Source organism: Ahaetulla prasina, chromosome 2 (genome assembly GCF_028640845.1).
Source record: "Ahaetulla prasina isolate Xishuangbanna chromosome 2, ASM2864084v1, whole genome shotgun sequence".
Classification (NCBI taxonomy): Eukaryota; Metazoa; Chordata; class Lepidosauria; order Squamata; family Colubridae; genus Ahaetulla; species Ahaetulla prasina.
The window spans coordinates 72,762,606-72,780,270 of record NC_080540.1 but is presented as its reverse complement, the minus strand read 5'-3'; the positions used below and the strand labels follow the sequence as shown (position 1 = coordinate 72,780,270).

Here is a 17,665-nt window from a genome sequence, read left to right as displayed (position 1 = left end):
TTAGTGGTCTCCCAAGTGTTACTGAAACACACCTTCCAGCAACATTTGTTAGCAACATCGGTGAAAGATCTGCTGGGAGTTGTAGTTCTGCAGCCCTTGGAGGACTACGATTTCATCAGCTTTATTGTTAGGGAGGCCAAAATCTTCCTTCCTTCCTTCCTTCCTTCCTTCCTTCCTTCCTTCCTTCCTTCCTTCCTTCCTTCCTTCCTTCCTTCCTTCCTTCCTTCCTTCCTTCCTTCCTTCCTTCCTTCCTTCCTTCCTTCTTCTGTCTTAGTTGCCTCCAATGGAACATAAAAATGCCATTGTAAAATGTTGATCTCTTTAATTTCTTTAGGCAAATTATGGTGGCATTGCATGCCAACAGTGCAAGGATGAGAATCATTTTGGCCCTGACTGTCAATCTGGTAAGCATCTCAAGCCCAGGATCTCACTGAAATGAATCAAGCTAATGGCTGCTGGTCAACTAAAGTAGAATTTGAATGAGCTGATGGGCAAATCATTTATTTATTTTATTTATTTATTTATTATTTAAATTTGTATACCGCCCTTCTCCCGAAGGACTCAGGGCGGTTCACAGCCAAGTAAAATGCACAATACATACAATTAAAATACTAATAAAAAACTTATTTAAATTGGCCATAATTAAAATTTGGAAGTAAAACCCATTTAAAAACCCATAACTTAAAAAACTAACCCAGTCCAGCGCAGATAAATAAGTAAGTTTTGAGCTCGCGGCGAAAGGTTCGGAGGTCCGGAAGTTGACGAAGTCCTGGGGGGAGCTCGTTCCAGAGGGCGGGGGCCCCCACAGAGAAGGCCCGTCCCCTGGGTGTCGCCAGACGACATTGTCGCGCCGACGGCACCCTGAGGAGTCCCTCTCTGTGAGAGCGCACGGGTCGGTGAGAGGTATTTGGTAGCAGCAGGCGGTCCCGTAAGTAACCCGGCCCTATGCCATGGAGCGCTTTAAAGACGTTCACCAACACCTTGAAGCGCACCCGGAAGGCCACAGGTAGCCAGTGCAGCCTGCGCAGGATAGGTGTCACTGGGAGCCACGAGGGCTCCTCTATCACCCGCAGCTGCATTCTGACCAACTGCAGCCTCCGGATGCCCTTCAGGGGGAGCCCCATGTAGAGAGCATTGCAGTAGTCCAGACGAGACGTCACAAGGGCGTGAGTGACTGTGCACAAGGCATCCCGGTCTAGAAAGGGGCGCAACTGGCGCACCAGGCGAACCTGGTGGAAAGCTCTCCTGGAGACGGCCGTCAAATGATCTTCAAAAGACAGCCGTGCATCCAGGAGAACGCCCAAATTACGCACCCTCTCCATCGGGGCCAATGACTCGCTCCCGACAGTCAGCCGCGGACTCAGCTGACTGTACCGGGATGCCGCATCCACAGCCACTCCGTCTTGGAGGATTGAGCTTGAGCCTGTTTCTCCCCATCCAGACCCGACGGCTTCCAAACACCGGGACAGCACTTCGATAGCTTCATTGGGGTGGCCCGTGTGAAAAGTACAGCTGGGTGTCATCAGCGCACAGCTGGTACCTCACACCAAAGCCACTGATGATCTCACCCAGCGGCTTCATATAGATGTTGAACAGAAGGCGAGAGATCGACCCCGCGGCACCCCACAAGTGAGGCGCCGCGGGTCGACCTCTGCCCCCGTCAACACCGTCTGCGACCGGTCGGAGAGATAGGAGGAGAACCACCGATAAACGGTGCCTCCCACTCCCAACCCCCCCAACCGGCGCAGCAGGATACCATGGTCGGTGGTATCAAAAGCCCCTGAGAGGGCTAATAGGGCCAGGGCAGAGGAATAACCCTCATCCCTGGCCCTCCAGAGATCATCCACCAACGCGACCAAAGCCGCCTCAGTGCTGTAACCGGTCGGAAGCCGGACTGAACGGGTCCAGATAGACAGTTTCCTCCAGGTGCAGGGGAAACTGATATGCCACCATATTTCTACAACCTTCGCCGCGAAGGTTGAGACCGGACGATAATTACCTAAAACAGCCGGGTCCAGGAAGGCTTCTTGAGGAGGGCCTCACCACCGCCTCTTTCAAGGCGGCCGGAAAGACTCCTCCAACAAGGAAGCACTCGTAATCCCCTGGAGCCAGCCTCGTGTCACCTCCTGAGTGGCCAGCACCAGCCAGGAGGGGCACGGGTCCAGTAAACACGTGGTGGCATTCAATCTACCCAGCAACCTGTCCATGTCCTCGGAGTCACAGGGTCAAACTCATCCCACACAACATCACCAAGACCGCCTCAGATACCTCGCCTGAATCGCCACAATTTTGGTCCAGACCGTCCCTAAGCTGAACGATTTTATCGATAGATAACCGTTAAACTCCTCAGCACGTCCCGCATCGGGTCATCCCGCTCCCCTGGTGAAGGAGGGAGCGGGTCACCCAAACAGGGCAGCTGGGCGGTTATCTGTCGACGCAATGAGGGAGGAGGCGAGAACGCCTCGCTTCCTCAGTGCCACTAGGTAGGTCCTGGTATAGGATCTAACTAGTGTCCGATCAGCCTCTGAACGGCTGGACCTCCAGGAACTCTCTAGGCGCCTTCTCCGCGTTTCATCCCCTCAGCTCCTCGGAGAACCAAGGAGCCGGTTGGGATCTGCGCCGGGTCAGAGGTCGCAAAGGCACGACACGGTCTAAAGCCCCAGCCGCAGCCCGCTCCCAGGCTGCAGCTAGTTCCTCTGCCGTGCCGTGAGCCAGACCTCAGGAAGTGGCCCAAGCTCCGTCCGAAACCTCTCTGGGTCCATCAGGCGCCTGGGACGGTACCACCGTAATGGTTCCGCCTCCCGCGGTGTTGGGTAGCGGTCAGAAAGTCCAGGCGAAGGAGAGAGTGATCTGACCATGACAAAGGTTCAATGACTATTTCCTTTAAGTCCAGATCTCTCAACCACTGACCAGAGACAAAAATCAGGTCCAGTGTGCCTCCCCCGATGTGAGTGGGGCCATCCACTACTTGAGTCAGGTCCAAGGCCGTCATGGAGGCCAGGAACTCCCGAGCTACCGTCGATGACGAGCCGGCAGATGGCAAGTTAAAGTCCCCCATGACTAAAAGTCTGGGGGTCTCCACTGCCACCCCGGCAAGCACCTCCAGGAGCTCGGGCAGGGCAGCTGTCACGCAGCAAGGAGCCAGGTACGCGACCAGCAAGCCCATCTGACATCTATGACCCCACCTCACAAAGAGGGATTCACACCCGGCAATCTGAGGTACAGTGGTCTCCCTCGGCTCTAGACTCTCTTTAATAGCAACCGCCACCCCTCCACCCCTACCCTGGGCCCTCGGCTGATGGAATGCACGGAAACCCGGTGGGCACATCTCGACCAGGGGCACACCCCCTTCAGTGCCCAACCAGGTCTCCGTAACGCCTATAATATCCGCGGCACCCCCCTGAATCAGATCATGTATTAGGGGGGCCTTATTGGCCACGGACCGTGCGTTGCATAACATCAGACGAAGGCCCAGGCTCTGAGGGTCTTGGCCATCCGGGGAACGGGAGAAGTCAGGGGGATCGGGGCACGCGATCGCCTGCAAACATCGAACGCGTGACCCCTATGTCGATACGATCCCCTTCCGCCATATCTGCCCCTCCCACTTACCGTGCAAATAGACTCACCTCACACAAAGGAACACACTCCCCATAACCTCCGAACCCAATTGATAGTCGCCACGAGCATGCGCTGGAACTGGTTTCCTCCCGACGGGCTACCCCTCACCCATCCTAACCCTCCACCCCACCCAACACTACCTCCCCTTCCAACCCAGACCCGTCAGTTCCCACCTCCCTTAAAAGTCCCATTAAAATTCCCTTAAAACCCTATTAAAATAATTAATTAAAATCCCTGAGTCTCCTATTTTGGCATGCCATCTCGGGTTCCAAACCCGTCCTCAAGATGGGCCTCGATAATGTGGGGCCAGACCATGAGAGAGGGAGTCTCGCAGGGCAAGAAGGTCAGCCGCTGTAAATGTCCGCATGATAAAAGTCCGGCAAACAGACCCATCCTGGACCTGTCAAGATGGAAATTGACGCGCCAGTAGTTCCGAGTAGAAGACAGCCGGGATATAGGTCTTGGGCGGTAGATGAACAAACCGCCATGATTCAGTCAGAGCTCCAACCCCTCATCTCCAGTCCCGAGGGGTGGTCTATGGCTGGGGAGAGAGGATATAGTCCTACAATAGACAGGCTAGGATTGTCCAGGACAATCCTCAATTCCCCCTGTTGGGGACCAAAGGTCTTCAAAAGATCCCCTACCGACGAGGCATCTCTCTCCAAATCCGGGGGGGGGGGAAAGGATTCAAAAAAGCCCCCAAAGACGGTCCATAGGCCTCCTCCAGATGGTAGCGAGGCGTCCCTGGACCCGGGGACAACCTTCAAGATGACAAAGAAGGCGACCATCGGGCCTCTTCGTGGCCGCCAAGCCAGGCCTCCAGCTGGAATAGGCCACTCACCCGTCGGGTTTGCTGGGTCAAGCCACGGTTCGCCGGACCCAGTCAACCACCAACAGGCTAGGCCCTGGCCAAGCCGGTCCAGCCAGGCCGCCACCGCCGCCACCGCCACCGCCACTGCCGCTGCCGGGGGGAAAGAGCCTCCAGGCCAGGCCCCCGCCACTGAAGAACTCGGCCGCCGCCATTGTTGGAAAAGGCCAGGCTGCTCACACCACCGCCACCACAGACGAGGCGTAACAAAGCGGAGAGAGGTTCTAAGCCCCTCCCACAGCAGGGCCAGGCCAGCCCGCCGCCGCCGCCGCTGGAAAAGGCCCGCCGCTGGAAAAGGCCCGCCGCCGCCGCCGCCGTCGCTGGAAAAGGCGGGCCGCTGTCGCCCAGCCAGGCCGCTGCCGCCCGGCCTGGAGGAGGCCGGACCGCTGGCGCCGCTGGAAAAGGCCCGGCCGCTGGAAAAGGCCGGGCCGCCGCCGCCGTCGCTGGGAAAGGCCCGCGCGCTCGGAAAGGCCGGGCCGCCGCCGCCGCGGCCATCGTCGGCCGCACCGCCGGAGGGAGAGCGCTCCGGGACTCCTCCTAAGGGAACCCGGAGACGCCCCGCCTCAGTTTGCCCATCCTCCAACTCACCGCACTCTCCTCTACCCGGGCGGGGGGTCCAAGCTGTCAAAAAGACCCCCCCCCACCCGGTCTGGCCCGAAATAGGCCCGCCGCCGCATCAGCTGTTCAGCGGTGCGGCCGCCATCTTGGACATGCGCACAGAAATCATAGGCATATGATAATAGTAATGGGCACTATAAATCATTGTAGAATGTACAATCAGTTAAAATGTTCTGGGGCAAGTATTTGATGGATATGATTGATTTCTTAATACTTTTGGAAATTTCTTATATTGTCTACATTACTTCTGATATCCCTGATCTGCAGAATACAGTGATAACTCAGAATAGCTGACACTATAGTTCCTAAGTGCCTTCTCACCAGAAGCTTTATCAGCACCCTGGTTTATGAAGCAACTGAGGATAAGTGGCTGAGGTGGCAAAGTGGTTAAAGTGCAGCACTACAGGCTACTTCAGCTGACTGCTAGCTGCAGTTCAGCAGTTCAGATCTCACCAGGCTGATTCAGCCTTCCATCCTTCCGAGGTGGGTAAAATGAGGACCTACATTGTTGGGGGCAATATTATGCTGACTTTGTAAACCACTTAGAGAAGGCTGTAAAAGCACTATGAAATGGTATATAAGTCTAAGTGCTATTACTAGTGCTATTGCTATAATGAAATGGATTGGTAGAAGATTGGGACACCCAGCTGGACCACTCTAGACCTCAATCTTCAAGGAAACTATGACTATTCTCAAACACTACCTAGTATCAATATTGAATAGAACAGGCTTAAATTAATTCCAAGCAAGATAGAGGTGCTATTGGTAAAGAAAAGGTTGAACTCTTGATTATGTACCAGAAAAATTGTTGTTCACTGTTAGCAATCACATAGATCAGGGGTGTCAAACTGCAATGTTATTGCAGCATCACGTGACTATCGGGACTTTTCCCACCCTTCGCTAAACTGGGCATGGGTGTGGCCAGCGTGTGACTCATCCAGCTCACAGGCCAGGAGTTTGACAGCCCTGACATAGATAGACTTTTTCCATGACAATCCATCCCTAATCTGATCTTTCAGATCTTTTAGTGATGCCCTCATCACCAATGTAATTGAGTCCATTCATCTTCCTCCCTGTTTTGCTATTCCTCTTTTTCTGTTTTCTTCTGCTTTTCCCAGTGTTATAGATTTTTAAAGGAAGCTAAGTCTTCACAGAATGTGTCCAGAATATAATAATTTCAGCCTTGTCATATGTGCCTTGAGTGAGAACTTTGGGTTGTTTGTTTGATGTTTCATTTGTTTGTATTCTTGGCTGTCCAAAGTATTCTTAGGAGTTTCCCTCCACACCATAGTTCAAAAATGTCCATACTGTTGCTATCCTGTTTCTTTCAAGTCTAACCTTTGCTTCCATTCCAGGGCATACCTTGGTTTGCATGATTCTGGTCTTTGTAGGTATAAACATAGCATTTAAATATCTTTTACAAGGCCTTTGTGATAGCTTTCAAACGCTAGTCAATACCAAAGGAGCTTGCAGAGCCTTTGCATTTTTTTTTACTATTAGAGTAACTCTCAAATAAGATCAAGTTTTTTCTGCTTATTCTTCTCCATGAAGATTAAAGTGCTCCTGGCTCTCCAATCATCACTGGCTTTTCAGAGGCTGGTTGAATAACAAGGATATTTGGTTTTTTTTTTTGTTTACATTTATACCCCGCCCTTCTCCGAAGACTCAGGGCAGCTTACAATGTATAAGGCAATAGTCTCATTCTATTTGTATATTTTTTACAAAGTCAACTTATTGCCCCCCCAACAATCTGGGTCCTCATTTTACCTACCTTATAAAGGGTGGAAGGCTGAGTCAACCTTGGGCCGGGCTCGAACCTGCAGTAATTGCAGGCTTTGTGTTCTAATAACAGGCTTCTCTATTGCCTGAGCTATCCCACCAATATATCTATTTTCAATCTTTCTAAAATAGTCATATAGTGGCAGTTCAAAACACTTAAACTTGCAAACAGCTTGGAAATTGTAAGTGATCTGAGGTCAGGTGGCTGATGATTGGGACAAAATATAACACAGTGGTGGGATTCAAATAACTTAATAACCAGTTCAACCAGGGTCAGGTTGGCTGTCCTGGCCCATCCTTGTTCTCCAACTCCACCACACATGTGGGACGAGCCTCCCACAATGGCCAATCTGACCCTGGGCAAACCAGTTGTTAAATGAATCCCCTCCCCCGGCTATCAAAGTGGATCCTGGATGCTGCGCTGCAATGGAGAAATGGGAAACAAAGCAGCCATCACAAGGGAAGGAGGAAGAGCAGGGAAGAGAAAGAAGGAAAGCAGTCTTCTCCTTCCCTCGCGCCGGCCGCTCCATTGACCATTTCTCCATTGCAGCACCCAGGATCCACTTTAATAGTGTGCGGGGGGGAGGGGATTTAACAACCGATTTGCCCAAACTGGTATGAACCGGCTGAATCCCTCCACTGAGTTAACATGGTGCTTGTAGTGAAAGATCCACACTGGGTTGCCTAGCAGGCATAGTTTACAAGATAATATTGACCTTTGAAGATCTAAATGCTACAAGGCCTAAATATTAGCCAGGCCATCTCTTCTGCTATTAACTTGCACAGTTATATAGATGATCAGCAAAAACCCTTTTAAAAACACTGGCAAAAGGCTGGCAAAAGGCTATGAACTGCACTCATAGGTATGTTTAGCTCTCATTCTCCCTGTATTTACAAAGATTTTCACTTTAACTATATTAATGGCTTATTTTAACTTTAATTCTATTAATTTTGTTGTCTTGCTTTTTATATACCTTTACTTTAGCAGCTTACCTTTACTTTACTTTGGGAGCTCAAGAGAGGATGCACAATGCTAATTTTATCTCTCTAACAGTAACTCCTTAAAGAAGATTTATCCAAACAACAGTGATTGGCTCAAAGGTAGCCAATGAGCTTCTTGCTAAAGCTTCCCTGCTCCCAGCATATTTTTAGGGCTACATTAATGATTGGAACATTTTTGATAGGACTCTTAAGTATGAATTATTTAATCCTCTTCTCTTGCTTAGTATGTGAGTGTCAACGTGGAATTTGCAACCATGGTCCCTCTGGAGATGGAAAGTGCACCTGCTATGCTGGCTACGCTGGCCCCAAGTGTGACCAAGGTAAGTGCACAAGAGTTTACCTTTTACACTCCTTTGTCTTCAGATCTCACCATCAGGTAGTTTTAGAAATAACTAGCATAGCTTGGACATCATCTGGGACAATATATATAGATAGATAGATAGACTAGCTAGCTAGCTAGCTAGCTAGACAATAAATAACATGTTAAAGTTTAGGAATAAACATCTATAGAGATTCTCAGTCATCTAGGTCATGGTTGTCCCAAAGGTGCTTTTTCAAGAGATAACTAGACTTTCTTTATTTTTCTTTGAAGATGTTTTTCTTCTCATCCTAGAAGCTTCTTTAGCTCATTTAGAAATAAATCTTCAACAGGTATTCAGGACAGTCTGAGCCCCATACAGTATTTAGTTTCTGGGTTGTTAATAAATAAGAGAGGAAAAGAGATTAAAAAATTACTGACCCTTGTTGTTTGCCCTGTACACACTCATAGAACACACACACACACACACACACACACACACACACACAGAAAGAGAGAGAGAACGAGAGAGAGAGAGAGAGAGAGAGAGAGAGAGAGAGAGAGAGATTTCTGCTTGCTGCCTATGGATAAATAGATTAGTTCTACAGTGGGAAAGCAAATTAAAGCAGTAGAGTAGAAGATTTATTACATGCTATTCTGATTGTGTGTAAATATGTTGTGCTTTTAATTAAATTTCTAACCCTGGGGAGTCTGTTTTAAAATAGACAAACTATAAAGAAACAATCAAAATGGAACACAAAATATAGTTTTTGTTTTCTGATGAAGGCACATCTAAGTGATTGGAATCCTGCGAATAATTCCTCATAAATCCCTCTGCATAATCAAGATGCAGTTTTCAGATACCTGTAGCTATGGAGGTAAAAGATATTTCATGTTCTTTAGAGGCTCTAATTTCAAATAATCCGCTTTTGTGATTCCAGAAGTTCCCAATTGTGGTGGTGTAATCTGTGAAGCCAACTCCCTTTGTGTGGTAAAGAATGGGAAGGCTGAGTGTGATTGTATTCCAGGCTACAAGAAAATCGGGATTTATTGTCTAGGTGAGAGGAAACCTTGAATCTTTATGTAGCATGTTAGAGCATTTCAAAATACTCCATACGTGTCTTCTTTATAATTCTTGTAAGCAGAATTCATACAATGAGATCTACAAGAAATAATAGAAAACATTCTTCAATGGTTCCAGCCATCAACCATGTGTCCTTCCAGAGCATTCTATTCCAGTCTTTCCTAACAGTGTTGAACTACATTTCACTCGTTTTCAATCAACATGCTAAGGCATGATGGAACGTGTAGTTCAAGATACCTGGAAGAAACCAGGCTGGATAAATTGTTCTATATCATTCTCATTGCCAACTGATTGTTCATTTCTCCTGCCAACAACTTTCAGCATTCCACAAACACTAAGTGGTTCCTTCTGAAAAAAAAAATTGTGTGTGTGTTTCTATGAAACTTGGGCTTTGCCTCAGCCTGTTGATGCTCCTCCTTGTACAAGTGGTATTGTTCTGAATTAAATAACACTTCAAACACCTCTAATTGTTGAAAATAGAAAAGGGCTCTTTCATATGGGAGGCTAGTCTTCTAGAGTAGTGATTTATAGTATCTTCCTGCCATTGCTGCAATGGTAAATCATTAATGCAGTTTATAAAGACTATCACACATGGATCACACACTCACTCTCTACCACTTGACACCACCTCCTCATAAAACCATCACAGAGGAGGCTTTGTTTTGCATATTTAATTTGTCACTGGGGAAACTGGCGCTCTGCCACACAGCCTGCTTCAGCCTGCAGACTGCAACCACAGCAATTAAGGGGACCAGAAAAATGCTTTACATTTTATTTTATTTTATTATTTTATTTTAATCTTCTGTTTTACCTTCTGTATCTTCTCTGGGGTGAGTGGCCCGGAGTTGCTTAAGATAAGCTGTGACATAAATCTTTTAAATAAATAAATAAAAATAAATATTGCAGTTGGCTTGTGAATATAAAGATCAGTTATTGCTACAGACATCATTAGGATATCTTTTCTGGAAGTCCTTTAAGCACAGAGAATGTAAGTGACCCAAAACCACAGTGCTGCCTAAAGAATTCATAGCAGGCATGAAATGTGATTTAGAAATAGTTCACACCTCAGCCTCTTAACTAGGACAAATGGACTAATTTTTCAGGAGTCCTCAGAAGGTATTTGAAGTTCTCAGGCATAGCCAACTCAGAGAGACTTCTTTAAATCAAAGATATTTTTCACCAATGCTGAATTTACTTTTATTTACATTTGTACCCTACAATATGAGAGATTTGAGCAAAGCAACTTTAGAAAGTTAGCACCTAACCCTCTCCTAGAAGAATGAAATATTTTAGGAAATATTAAAAAGGCAGAATATTATATTTCCCTAAAGGAGGAATGGGGAAACATGCTCTTGGAGACAGAAAGCCTCCCCCACCTTTCTTAATAGCCCTCAACAGATGTCAGCACTTAAGAGATAAAGAGCTTATTGAAAGAAGACAAATATCTAGATATCTCTATTCATAAGCAAATACTCTCACCTAAGAGCCAAAACAGGACGAAAGCCATTAAGCCCCAATAGGAATTACCCAACACACTTTCAGAACACAAGCCCCTTCACTACATTGCCCTCAAAAACTTCAACCAAACTTAGCTCAGACAAACACCTAAGATTTGTACTTTGCCTATAGAGCCAACTATGATCCCTACATAACCCCTACATGGGCCCCTGGGATTCTAACAACAGCCAATAGAATACATGTTCTTGCATAGGAACAGGAAGCTCAAATACAAAGCCCAGGAAAGGTATAAAAATCCCTCATTCTCAACTCCATGTGGTCAGCTGCACCAGAATCACAAACGTGGTTCTGTTCATCAATAAATAGACCGTCTTTCCAATCAGCCTCCAGCCTCCATTTTGTCTCCAGTGCCTTTCTCCCAGCTTGGAACTGAACCAGATGGATATTTCTTCCTACACAACTATACACAAATTGCCAGGTACAGAATACCTGCAGTGGGGAGCCAGTCTCCAAACCTCACAAATTGCCCTCTACCTATCTTGCCATTTTCATTAAATCTTTGAGAAGTCTCTAGCTGCATAACAGAAGAGAGAAATAGCATTTGAAATGATATTGACTGGTTAAAAACATCAATAAAAAATAAGAAGCAAAATGTAACAGATCCAAAGGACTCTCTTCGTTGAGAAAGCAAATGCATGCATGATTCTGAGCATCTAGTTTAGTATCAGTTCATGTGAAAGAGTTTGTGAATTATAGTTTTTCAAAAATTGACTCTGAGTCAGCAAGATCACGTGGCCCTTTTGTCCTGACAGCCTTCAGTCAGGGGTCTGTACAGGTTCCTGTACTGAATAGAAAATGGACTTGATGCATGCCCTTCCAGTTCTCTGATTCTATGACTGTGATAGAATACATATTTTTATAATGAATTAATCTGGTCAATTCACAGAATATAAGCAGAAAAAATCATGACACCACAATCCTGTTATTCATTTATTCCTCTTGTGTCATTTCTAAAATTAATTGGGTGCCTACATTTGGAACTGATTGGATTATCTTCAAGTCATCCATATATGGAATAGATTATCATACTCTATTCCAGGGGTCAGCAACCTGTGGTTCTGGAGCCTCATGTGGCTCTTTCAACTCTTTGCTGCGGCTCCCTGTTGCTGGTCAGCTCCTCAATTGATTGGGTGGTTAGGACAGGTAGAGGAAAAAGGATGTTGCGGTAGGAGGAGACTCTATGGTGGGGGAACAGACTTCCAGTCAGCAGAGGAAAAAGGACACTGTGCTAGGATGGGACTCTATGGTGGGGGAACCAGACTTCCGGTCAGCAGAGGAAAAAGGATGCCACACTAGGATGAGATATGATGAGGGAACTGAACTTCCAGTTGACTCCAGAATTGAATGGGGGCTTCCGGTTAGGACCTTTGTGGCTCTTAGAGTGTTTAAGGTTGCTGCTCTATTCTATAAATTACCAAGGAATGTTCTCCTTTGCTAGTAAATTATATAAAAGGATAATCTTTTATAAATTAAAGGTTATCTTTGCCTATTGTTTATTTTATTTCTTTATTTATTTTCATCAAGCATGTATTTTATGACAGATACAAGTGTAAATATAATTATAAATACATGTAAAAGATACGAATAAAAGAAAACATTAGGACAGGGGTGGTAGGCACGCTGGTGCGCTTGTGCACGTCCCTTACAGACCTCTTAGGAATCGGGTGAGGTCAACAGTAGACAGTCTAAGGTTAAAGTTTTGGGGATTTGGGGAAGAAATCACAGAGTCAGGTAGTGCATTCCAGCACTCTGTTACTGAAGTCGTATTTTCTTCAGTCTAGTTTGGATCAGATGATTTTATGTACTATGCTTAGGTCAGACTGAAGATGGCCTTAATAAGTATAATTATTAAAAATATAATTATTAATTATTTAATAATTAATAATGATTAAAGTAATATTAATTAATAAGTTCTGCTTATTTGGAGCTGCTGGCTGCCCTTTGTTTATGAGTTCTGCCTCTTTTAATATTCGTAGAACATTTTATTCTGGGGATGTGGGGGGTGGAGTCCCACACAAAGATGGGGCATTAGATGCTACTCAGAGTCAGATTTAATTGGAGCATCTTAGATTGCAGATAAATAAATCCGTGACCAACCAGGTCTAAGCTAGGTTGACCTTTTTGAGATCAGCCAGAATGGGCTAAATATTCCCACTTGTTCTGAAGAAAAACATGCAGTGGAATGTGCATTTGGAAGAGAGTTTGGGCAGCACAGAGCTTTCCCAGGGAGGAAGGCACGAAGCTTTCCATCAGAGAGAAGTCCAAATTAAGAGACTGAAGTCCTGAGTTGGAGGGAGATGGAGACGGAGGAAGAGGTTCAGGGTAGCTACATCCTAGAATCTGCCAAGATATAGCTGTTAGGTTAGAAGGTTATATATTTAGTTTGGCAAGATTCTGTCCATTAGGTGTAAGCAAATAAAGAATTGGACTTTGCTAAAGCAAAGTCCAATTCTTAATAAATACATTTGGCTTTATTTATTACAGCCATATAAAGGCTGTGTTGTCTTTGAACTTGGGTCTGATTCAGATCAGTGGTTTACTGCAGACCTAATCCAAGCTCCCAGTATTTAAAAAAAAGTAAAGTAAATCCTACACGATGGAGAAAATTAATTGGATATTACAGGCTTTGCTTCCATGTTTGAACACTCTAGTCTTTGGGTGTTCTGGAGAATCATGTAGTCAGGGTTGGGGAATTACTTACAGCTTAAGATATAATTAAGCTAGTTGGTAAGGTCTTGATTCTTCAGATACAGAAATTGCCATTGAAAGTTGATTTTGCATTATTATAGCTCTGAATATTTTTATTTACTTTCTTTTCAGCCCAGGATCCCTGTAACTCCTCTCCATGTTCCCCACATGCTGTTTGCAAGACTGTTGAGGAAACCAAATATCAGTGTATTTGTGCTGAGGGATACCAAGGAAATGGGAGAGTATGCCAAGCCAGACAACCCTGTTTAAGCAATAATGGAGGCTGCCCTATAAATACTACCTGTGTTGTCCAGTATGCGGGACAGGTAAATGGTGCCTTGCAGTGTAGTTTGATTGTAGCAGCCATGTATGAAAGCGGACGGTTATTTGAGGGCTCTCCTAACTCCTATGGTTTCTGTCTAGAAGGCTCACGCCCACAGAAGTGATGCACTCTGGGTCCCTTTGTTTAATGATGTTCTGTATATCAGAACCATGATACCTGCTGCTTGTTCATTCATTTAATATTTGGTAAAAACATTTCATATTATTTCATGATATTTTTGTTTAAGTTTGCATATTGGGTCTAGATCCCATCTTCATTTTGGTTTGTAGTGATTTTAATGTTATTATTTGAAGTGTTGGTTATTACTTTTAAAGCAGAAGTCTTCAAACTTTGCAGCTTTAAGACTTGTGGACTTCAGCTCCCAGAATTCTCCAGCCAGCTATGCTGTCCACAAGTCTTAAAGCTGCCAAGTTTGAAGACCTCTGCTTTAAAGCCTTGCAAGCAGCCTAAGGCATAGTGACTAGTCTTCTTTCTATTTCCATAGACATATTGCCAATGTAAACCGGGAATGAAAAGAAGACAAGGGATGAATGATTGCACACCCATCAGTGAATGCCCAGCATTTTCTTGTGACACTAGTGTACAAAGGTGTGAAATGACCCCTGATGGGATTCCCAAGTAAGTACTTCAGAAGCCCAGCATGAATTCAGTATAGAAGCTATTCTGAATTTCTATCATTTGCTATAATACTAAATTCAGAAGTCTGGTTTACATGTTTGCTATGTATCTTAGGAGAGACAGACAGACAGACAGATAGACAGACAGAGAGGAGAGAGAGATAGAGAGATATAAAGAAATTTGAAATTTGAATTTATATCCCGCCCTTCTCCGAAGACTCAGGGCGGCTTACACAGTGTTAAGCAATAGTCTTCATCCATTTGTATATTATATACAAAGTCAACTTTTATTGCCCCCAACAATCTGGGTCCTCATTTTACCTACCTTATAAAGGATGGAAGGCTGAGTCAACCTTGGGCCTGGTGGGGCTTGAACTTGCAGTAATTGCAAGCAGCTGTGTTAATAACAGACAGACTTAGTCTGCTGAGCCACCAGAGGCCCTGTTGAGTATTTTATCCCATTTGTCTCCTAAAATGCTCAGACCAAACAGGTAGGTAGGTAGAATAATATCCCAAAATAGCAGGGGGCATTTTTTGAACACAGATATTTGTGGACCCAGCCATATATTCATCATTCCGAAAACCTCTTTCCTGAATATTGTATTTTAGACTTGGGAATCCCCATTATAAAGTTACTCAAATTATATACTCGATACAATATGACAATAGCTACAAATACATCAACATCCCTAAAATTTATATATTATTTATTGAAAGAAGCAGGAGTATGGTATCTTCTTATTGGAAATCTGCTTATGCTCCATCAATGAAAATACGAAAGAAAACAAGTCTTAATTTCGAATATTAGAGGCCAATACTTGCAAGGCAGCTAGTAATGTTTCTTCTTGCGGAGGTGTTTTTCTATTTTGGCCTTTCTATCATCATCATGCAGAGCAAAATTGTTCACCTGCACAAGAGTGACTACTTTGTTCTAGCTTCATCAAGATCCACTAGGCTGCAAGAGAAGAATGGTACTTTTCTTTTAAATTCCTAGCTCAATTATGTCCTTCTCTAGTTGTGGGTCTTACTAGCATCCAATAATCATTGTCTTGGAAATGTTTTAAAAATCATATGCTTTCCTTGGAATTGTATGCAAATCTGGTGATAGTCGGCCATCTTGGCCATTGTATCACCCTCCTTCTAACCTGAGTTTTTAGATACCAGTTAAGCTCCACTCTGCTCTTCCAGGTTTTACAAAAATTACATTTGACATAAAATAGACTTTTTCAAATGTTCAGTGTTACAAATGTGGGTGTCAAAAAGAAAAGAAAGACTGGTTCACTTTGACAAATTCAGATATGAACTAGGGCAGCCTTCCCAGTGGTGAAATGTAAAATTTGTTACTACTGGTTCTGTGGGTGTGGCTTGGTGGTGGTGGGGTAATGTGACTGGGTAGGCGTGGCCAACTTTTTTTTTTTTTTACTTTTAAAAGCATTTTTTCTACAACCTCTTTGGCCAAAAGTATTATTGCTAAGCAAAGCAGTTGTTAAATGAGATTTTCCCCATTTTAAAACCTTTCTTGCCACAGTTATTAAATGAATCACAGCAGTTGTTTGGTGAGTAACACATTGTTAGGTCAGTCAGGATTTCCCATTGACTGGGCTTCTCAGAAGGTTGAAGAAGATAATCACATAACCCTGGGACCCTGTAGCCATCAGAAATAGGAACCAGTCGCCAAACATCTGAATTTTGATCACATGACCATGGGAATGCTGCAGTAATAGTCATAAGTATGAAAAATAATTGTAAGACAATTTTTTCAGTGCTGTTTAACCTTGAACTGTCACTAAATGAATGGTTGTAACTTGAGGAATACCTATACATGCCCAGAATGATCTTGATATTATTGATGTCATTTGCAACTGAGAATTTTGCTTCATTCTATTTCTTTTTAATAGAATGGAATAGAATAGAATAGAATAGAATAGAATAGAATAGAATAGAATAGAATAGAATAGAATAGAATTTTTTATTGGCCAAGTGTGATTGGACACACAAAGAATTTGTCTTGGTGCATATGCTCTCGGAGTACATAAAAGAAAAGATACGTTCATCAAGAATCATAAGGTACAACACTTAATGATAGTCATAGGGTACAAATATGCAGTCAGGAAACAATAGCAATATAAAGCGTAAGGATACAAGCAACAAAGTTACAGTCATACAGTCATAAGTGGAAAGAGATGGGTGATGAAAACGATGAGAAGATTAATAGTAGTGCAGATTTAGTAATAGTTTGACAGTGTTGAGGGAATTATTTGTTTAGCAGAGTGATGGCATTCGGGAAGAAACTGTTCTTGTATCTTGTTGTTCTGGTGTGCAGTGCTCTGTAGTGTCGTTTTGAGGGTAGGCGTTGAAACAGTTTATGTCCAGGTTGTGAGGGGTCTGTAAATATTTTCACAGCCCACTTTTTGCCTTGTGCAGTATACAGGTCCTCAATGGAAGGCAGGTTGGTAGCAATTGTTTTTTCTGCAGTTCTAATTATCCTCTGAAGTCTGTGTCTTTCTTATTGGGTTGCAGAACCAAACCAGACAGTTATAGAGGTGCAAATGACAGACTCAATAATTCCTCTGTAGAACTGGATCAGCAGCTCCTTGGGCAGTATGAGCTTTCTGAGTTGGCGCAGAAAGAACATTCTTTGTTGTGCTTTTTTGATGATGTTTTTGATGTTAGCTGTCCATTTTAGATCTTGCGATATGGTAGAACCTAGAAATTTGAAACAGTCTCTACTGTTGATACTGTGTTGTCTAGTATTGTGAGAGGTGGAAGTATGGAAGGGTTTCTCCTAAAGTCTACCACCATTTCTACGGTTTTGAGTGTGTTCAGTTCCAGATTGTTCCGGTTGCACCATGAGGCTAGTTGTTCAAACTCCCGTGTGTATGCGGATTCATAATTGTCTCGAATGAGACCGATCATTGTTGTGTCATCTGCGAACATCAGTAGTTTAACAGATGGATCATTAGAGATGCAGTCATTGGTATACAGAGAGAAGAGAAGTGGGGAGAGCAGACAGCCTTGGGGGGGCCCTGTGCTAATTGTACAGGTATCTGATGTAATTCTGCTTATCTTCATCTGCTGCTTTCTGTTTGTTAGGAAGCTTATGATCCACTTACAAGTGTGTTCAGATACCTATAGCTGGTTTAACTTAGTTAGAAGAGTGTCTGGAATGATGGTATTGAATGCTGAACTAAAGTCTACAAAGAGGATCCTTACATAAGTCTTTGGAGATTCA

At 44.4% G+C, this 17,665-nt stretch overlaps 1 protein-coding gene across 1 annotated transcript in view; it reads left to right on the top strand.

Moving 5' to 3' along the window:
- STAB1 (stabilin 1) overlaps positions 1-17,665 on the top strand; it is a 139,278-nt gene that overhangs the window by 19,425 nt on the left and 102,188 nt on the right. The window contains exons 5-9 of the mRNA XM_058173998.1: positions 335-404; positions 8,110-8,205; positions 9,125-9,241; positions 13,606-13,799; positions 14,301-14,434. Of these exons, the coding sequence (XP_058029981.1) occupies positions 335-404; positions 8,110-8,205; positions 9,125-9,241; positions 13,606-13,799; positions 14,301-14,434 (611 nt within the window). The remainder of the gene's footprint in view (positions 1-334; positions 405-8,109; positions 8,206-9,124; positions 9,242-13,605; positions 13,800-14,300; positions 14,435-17,665) is intronic.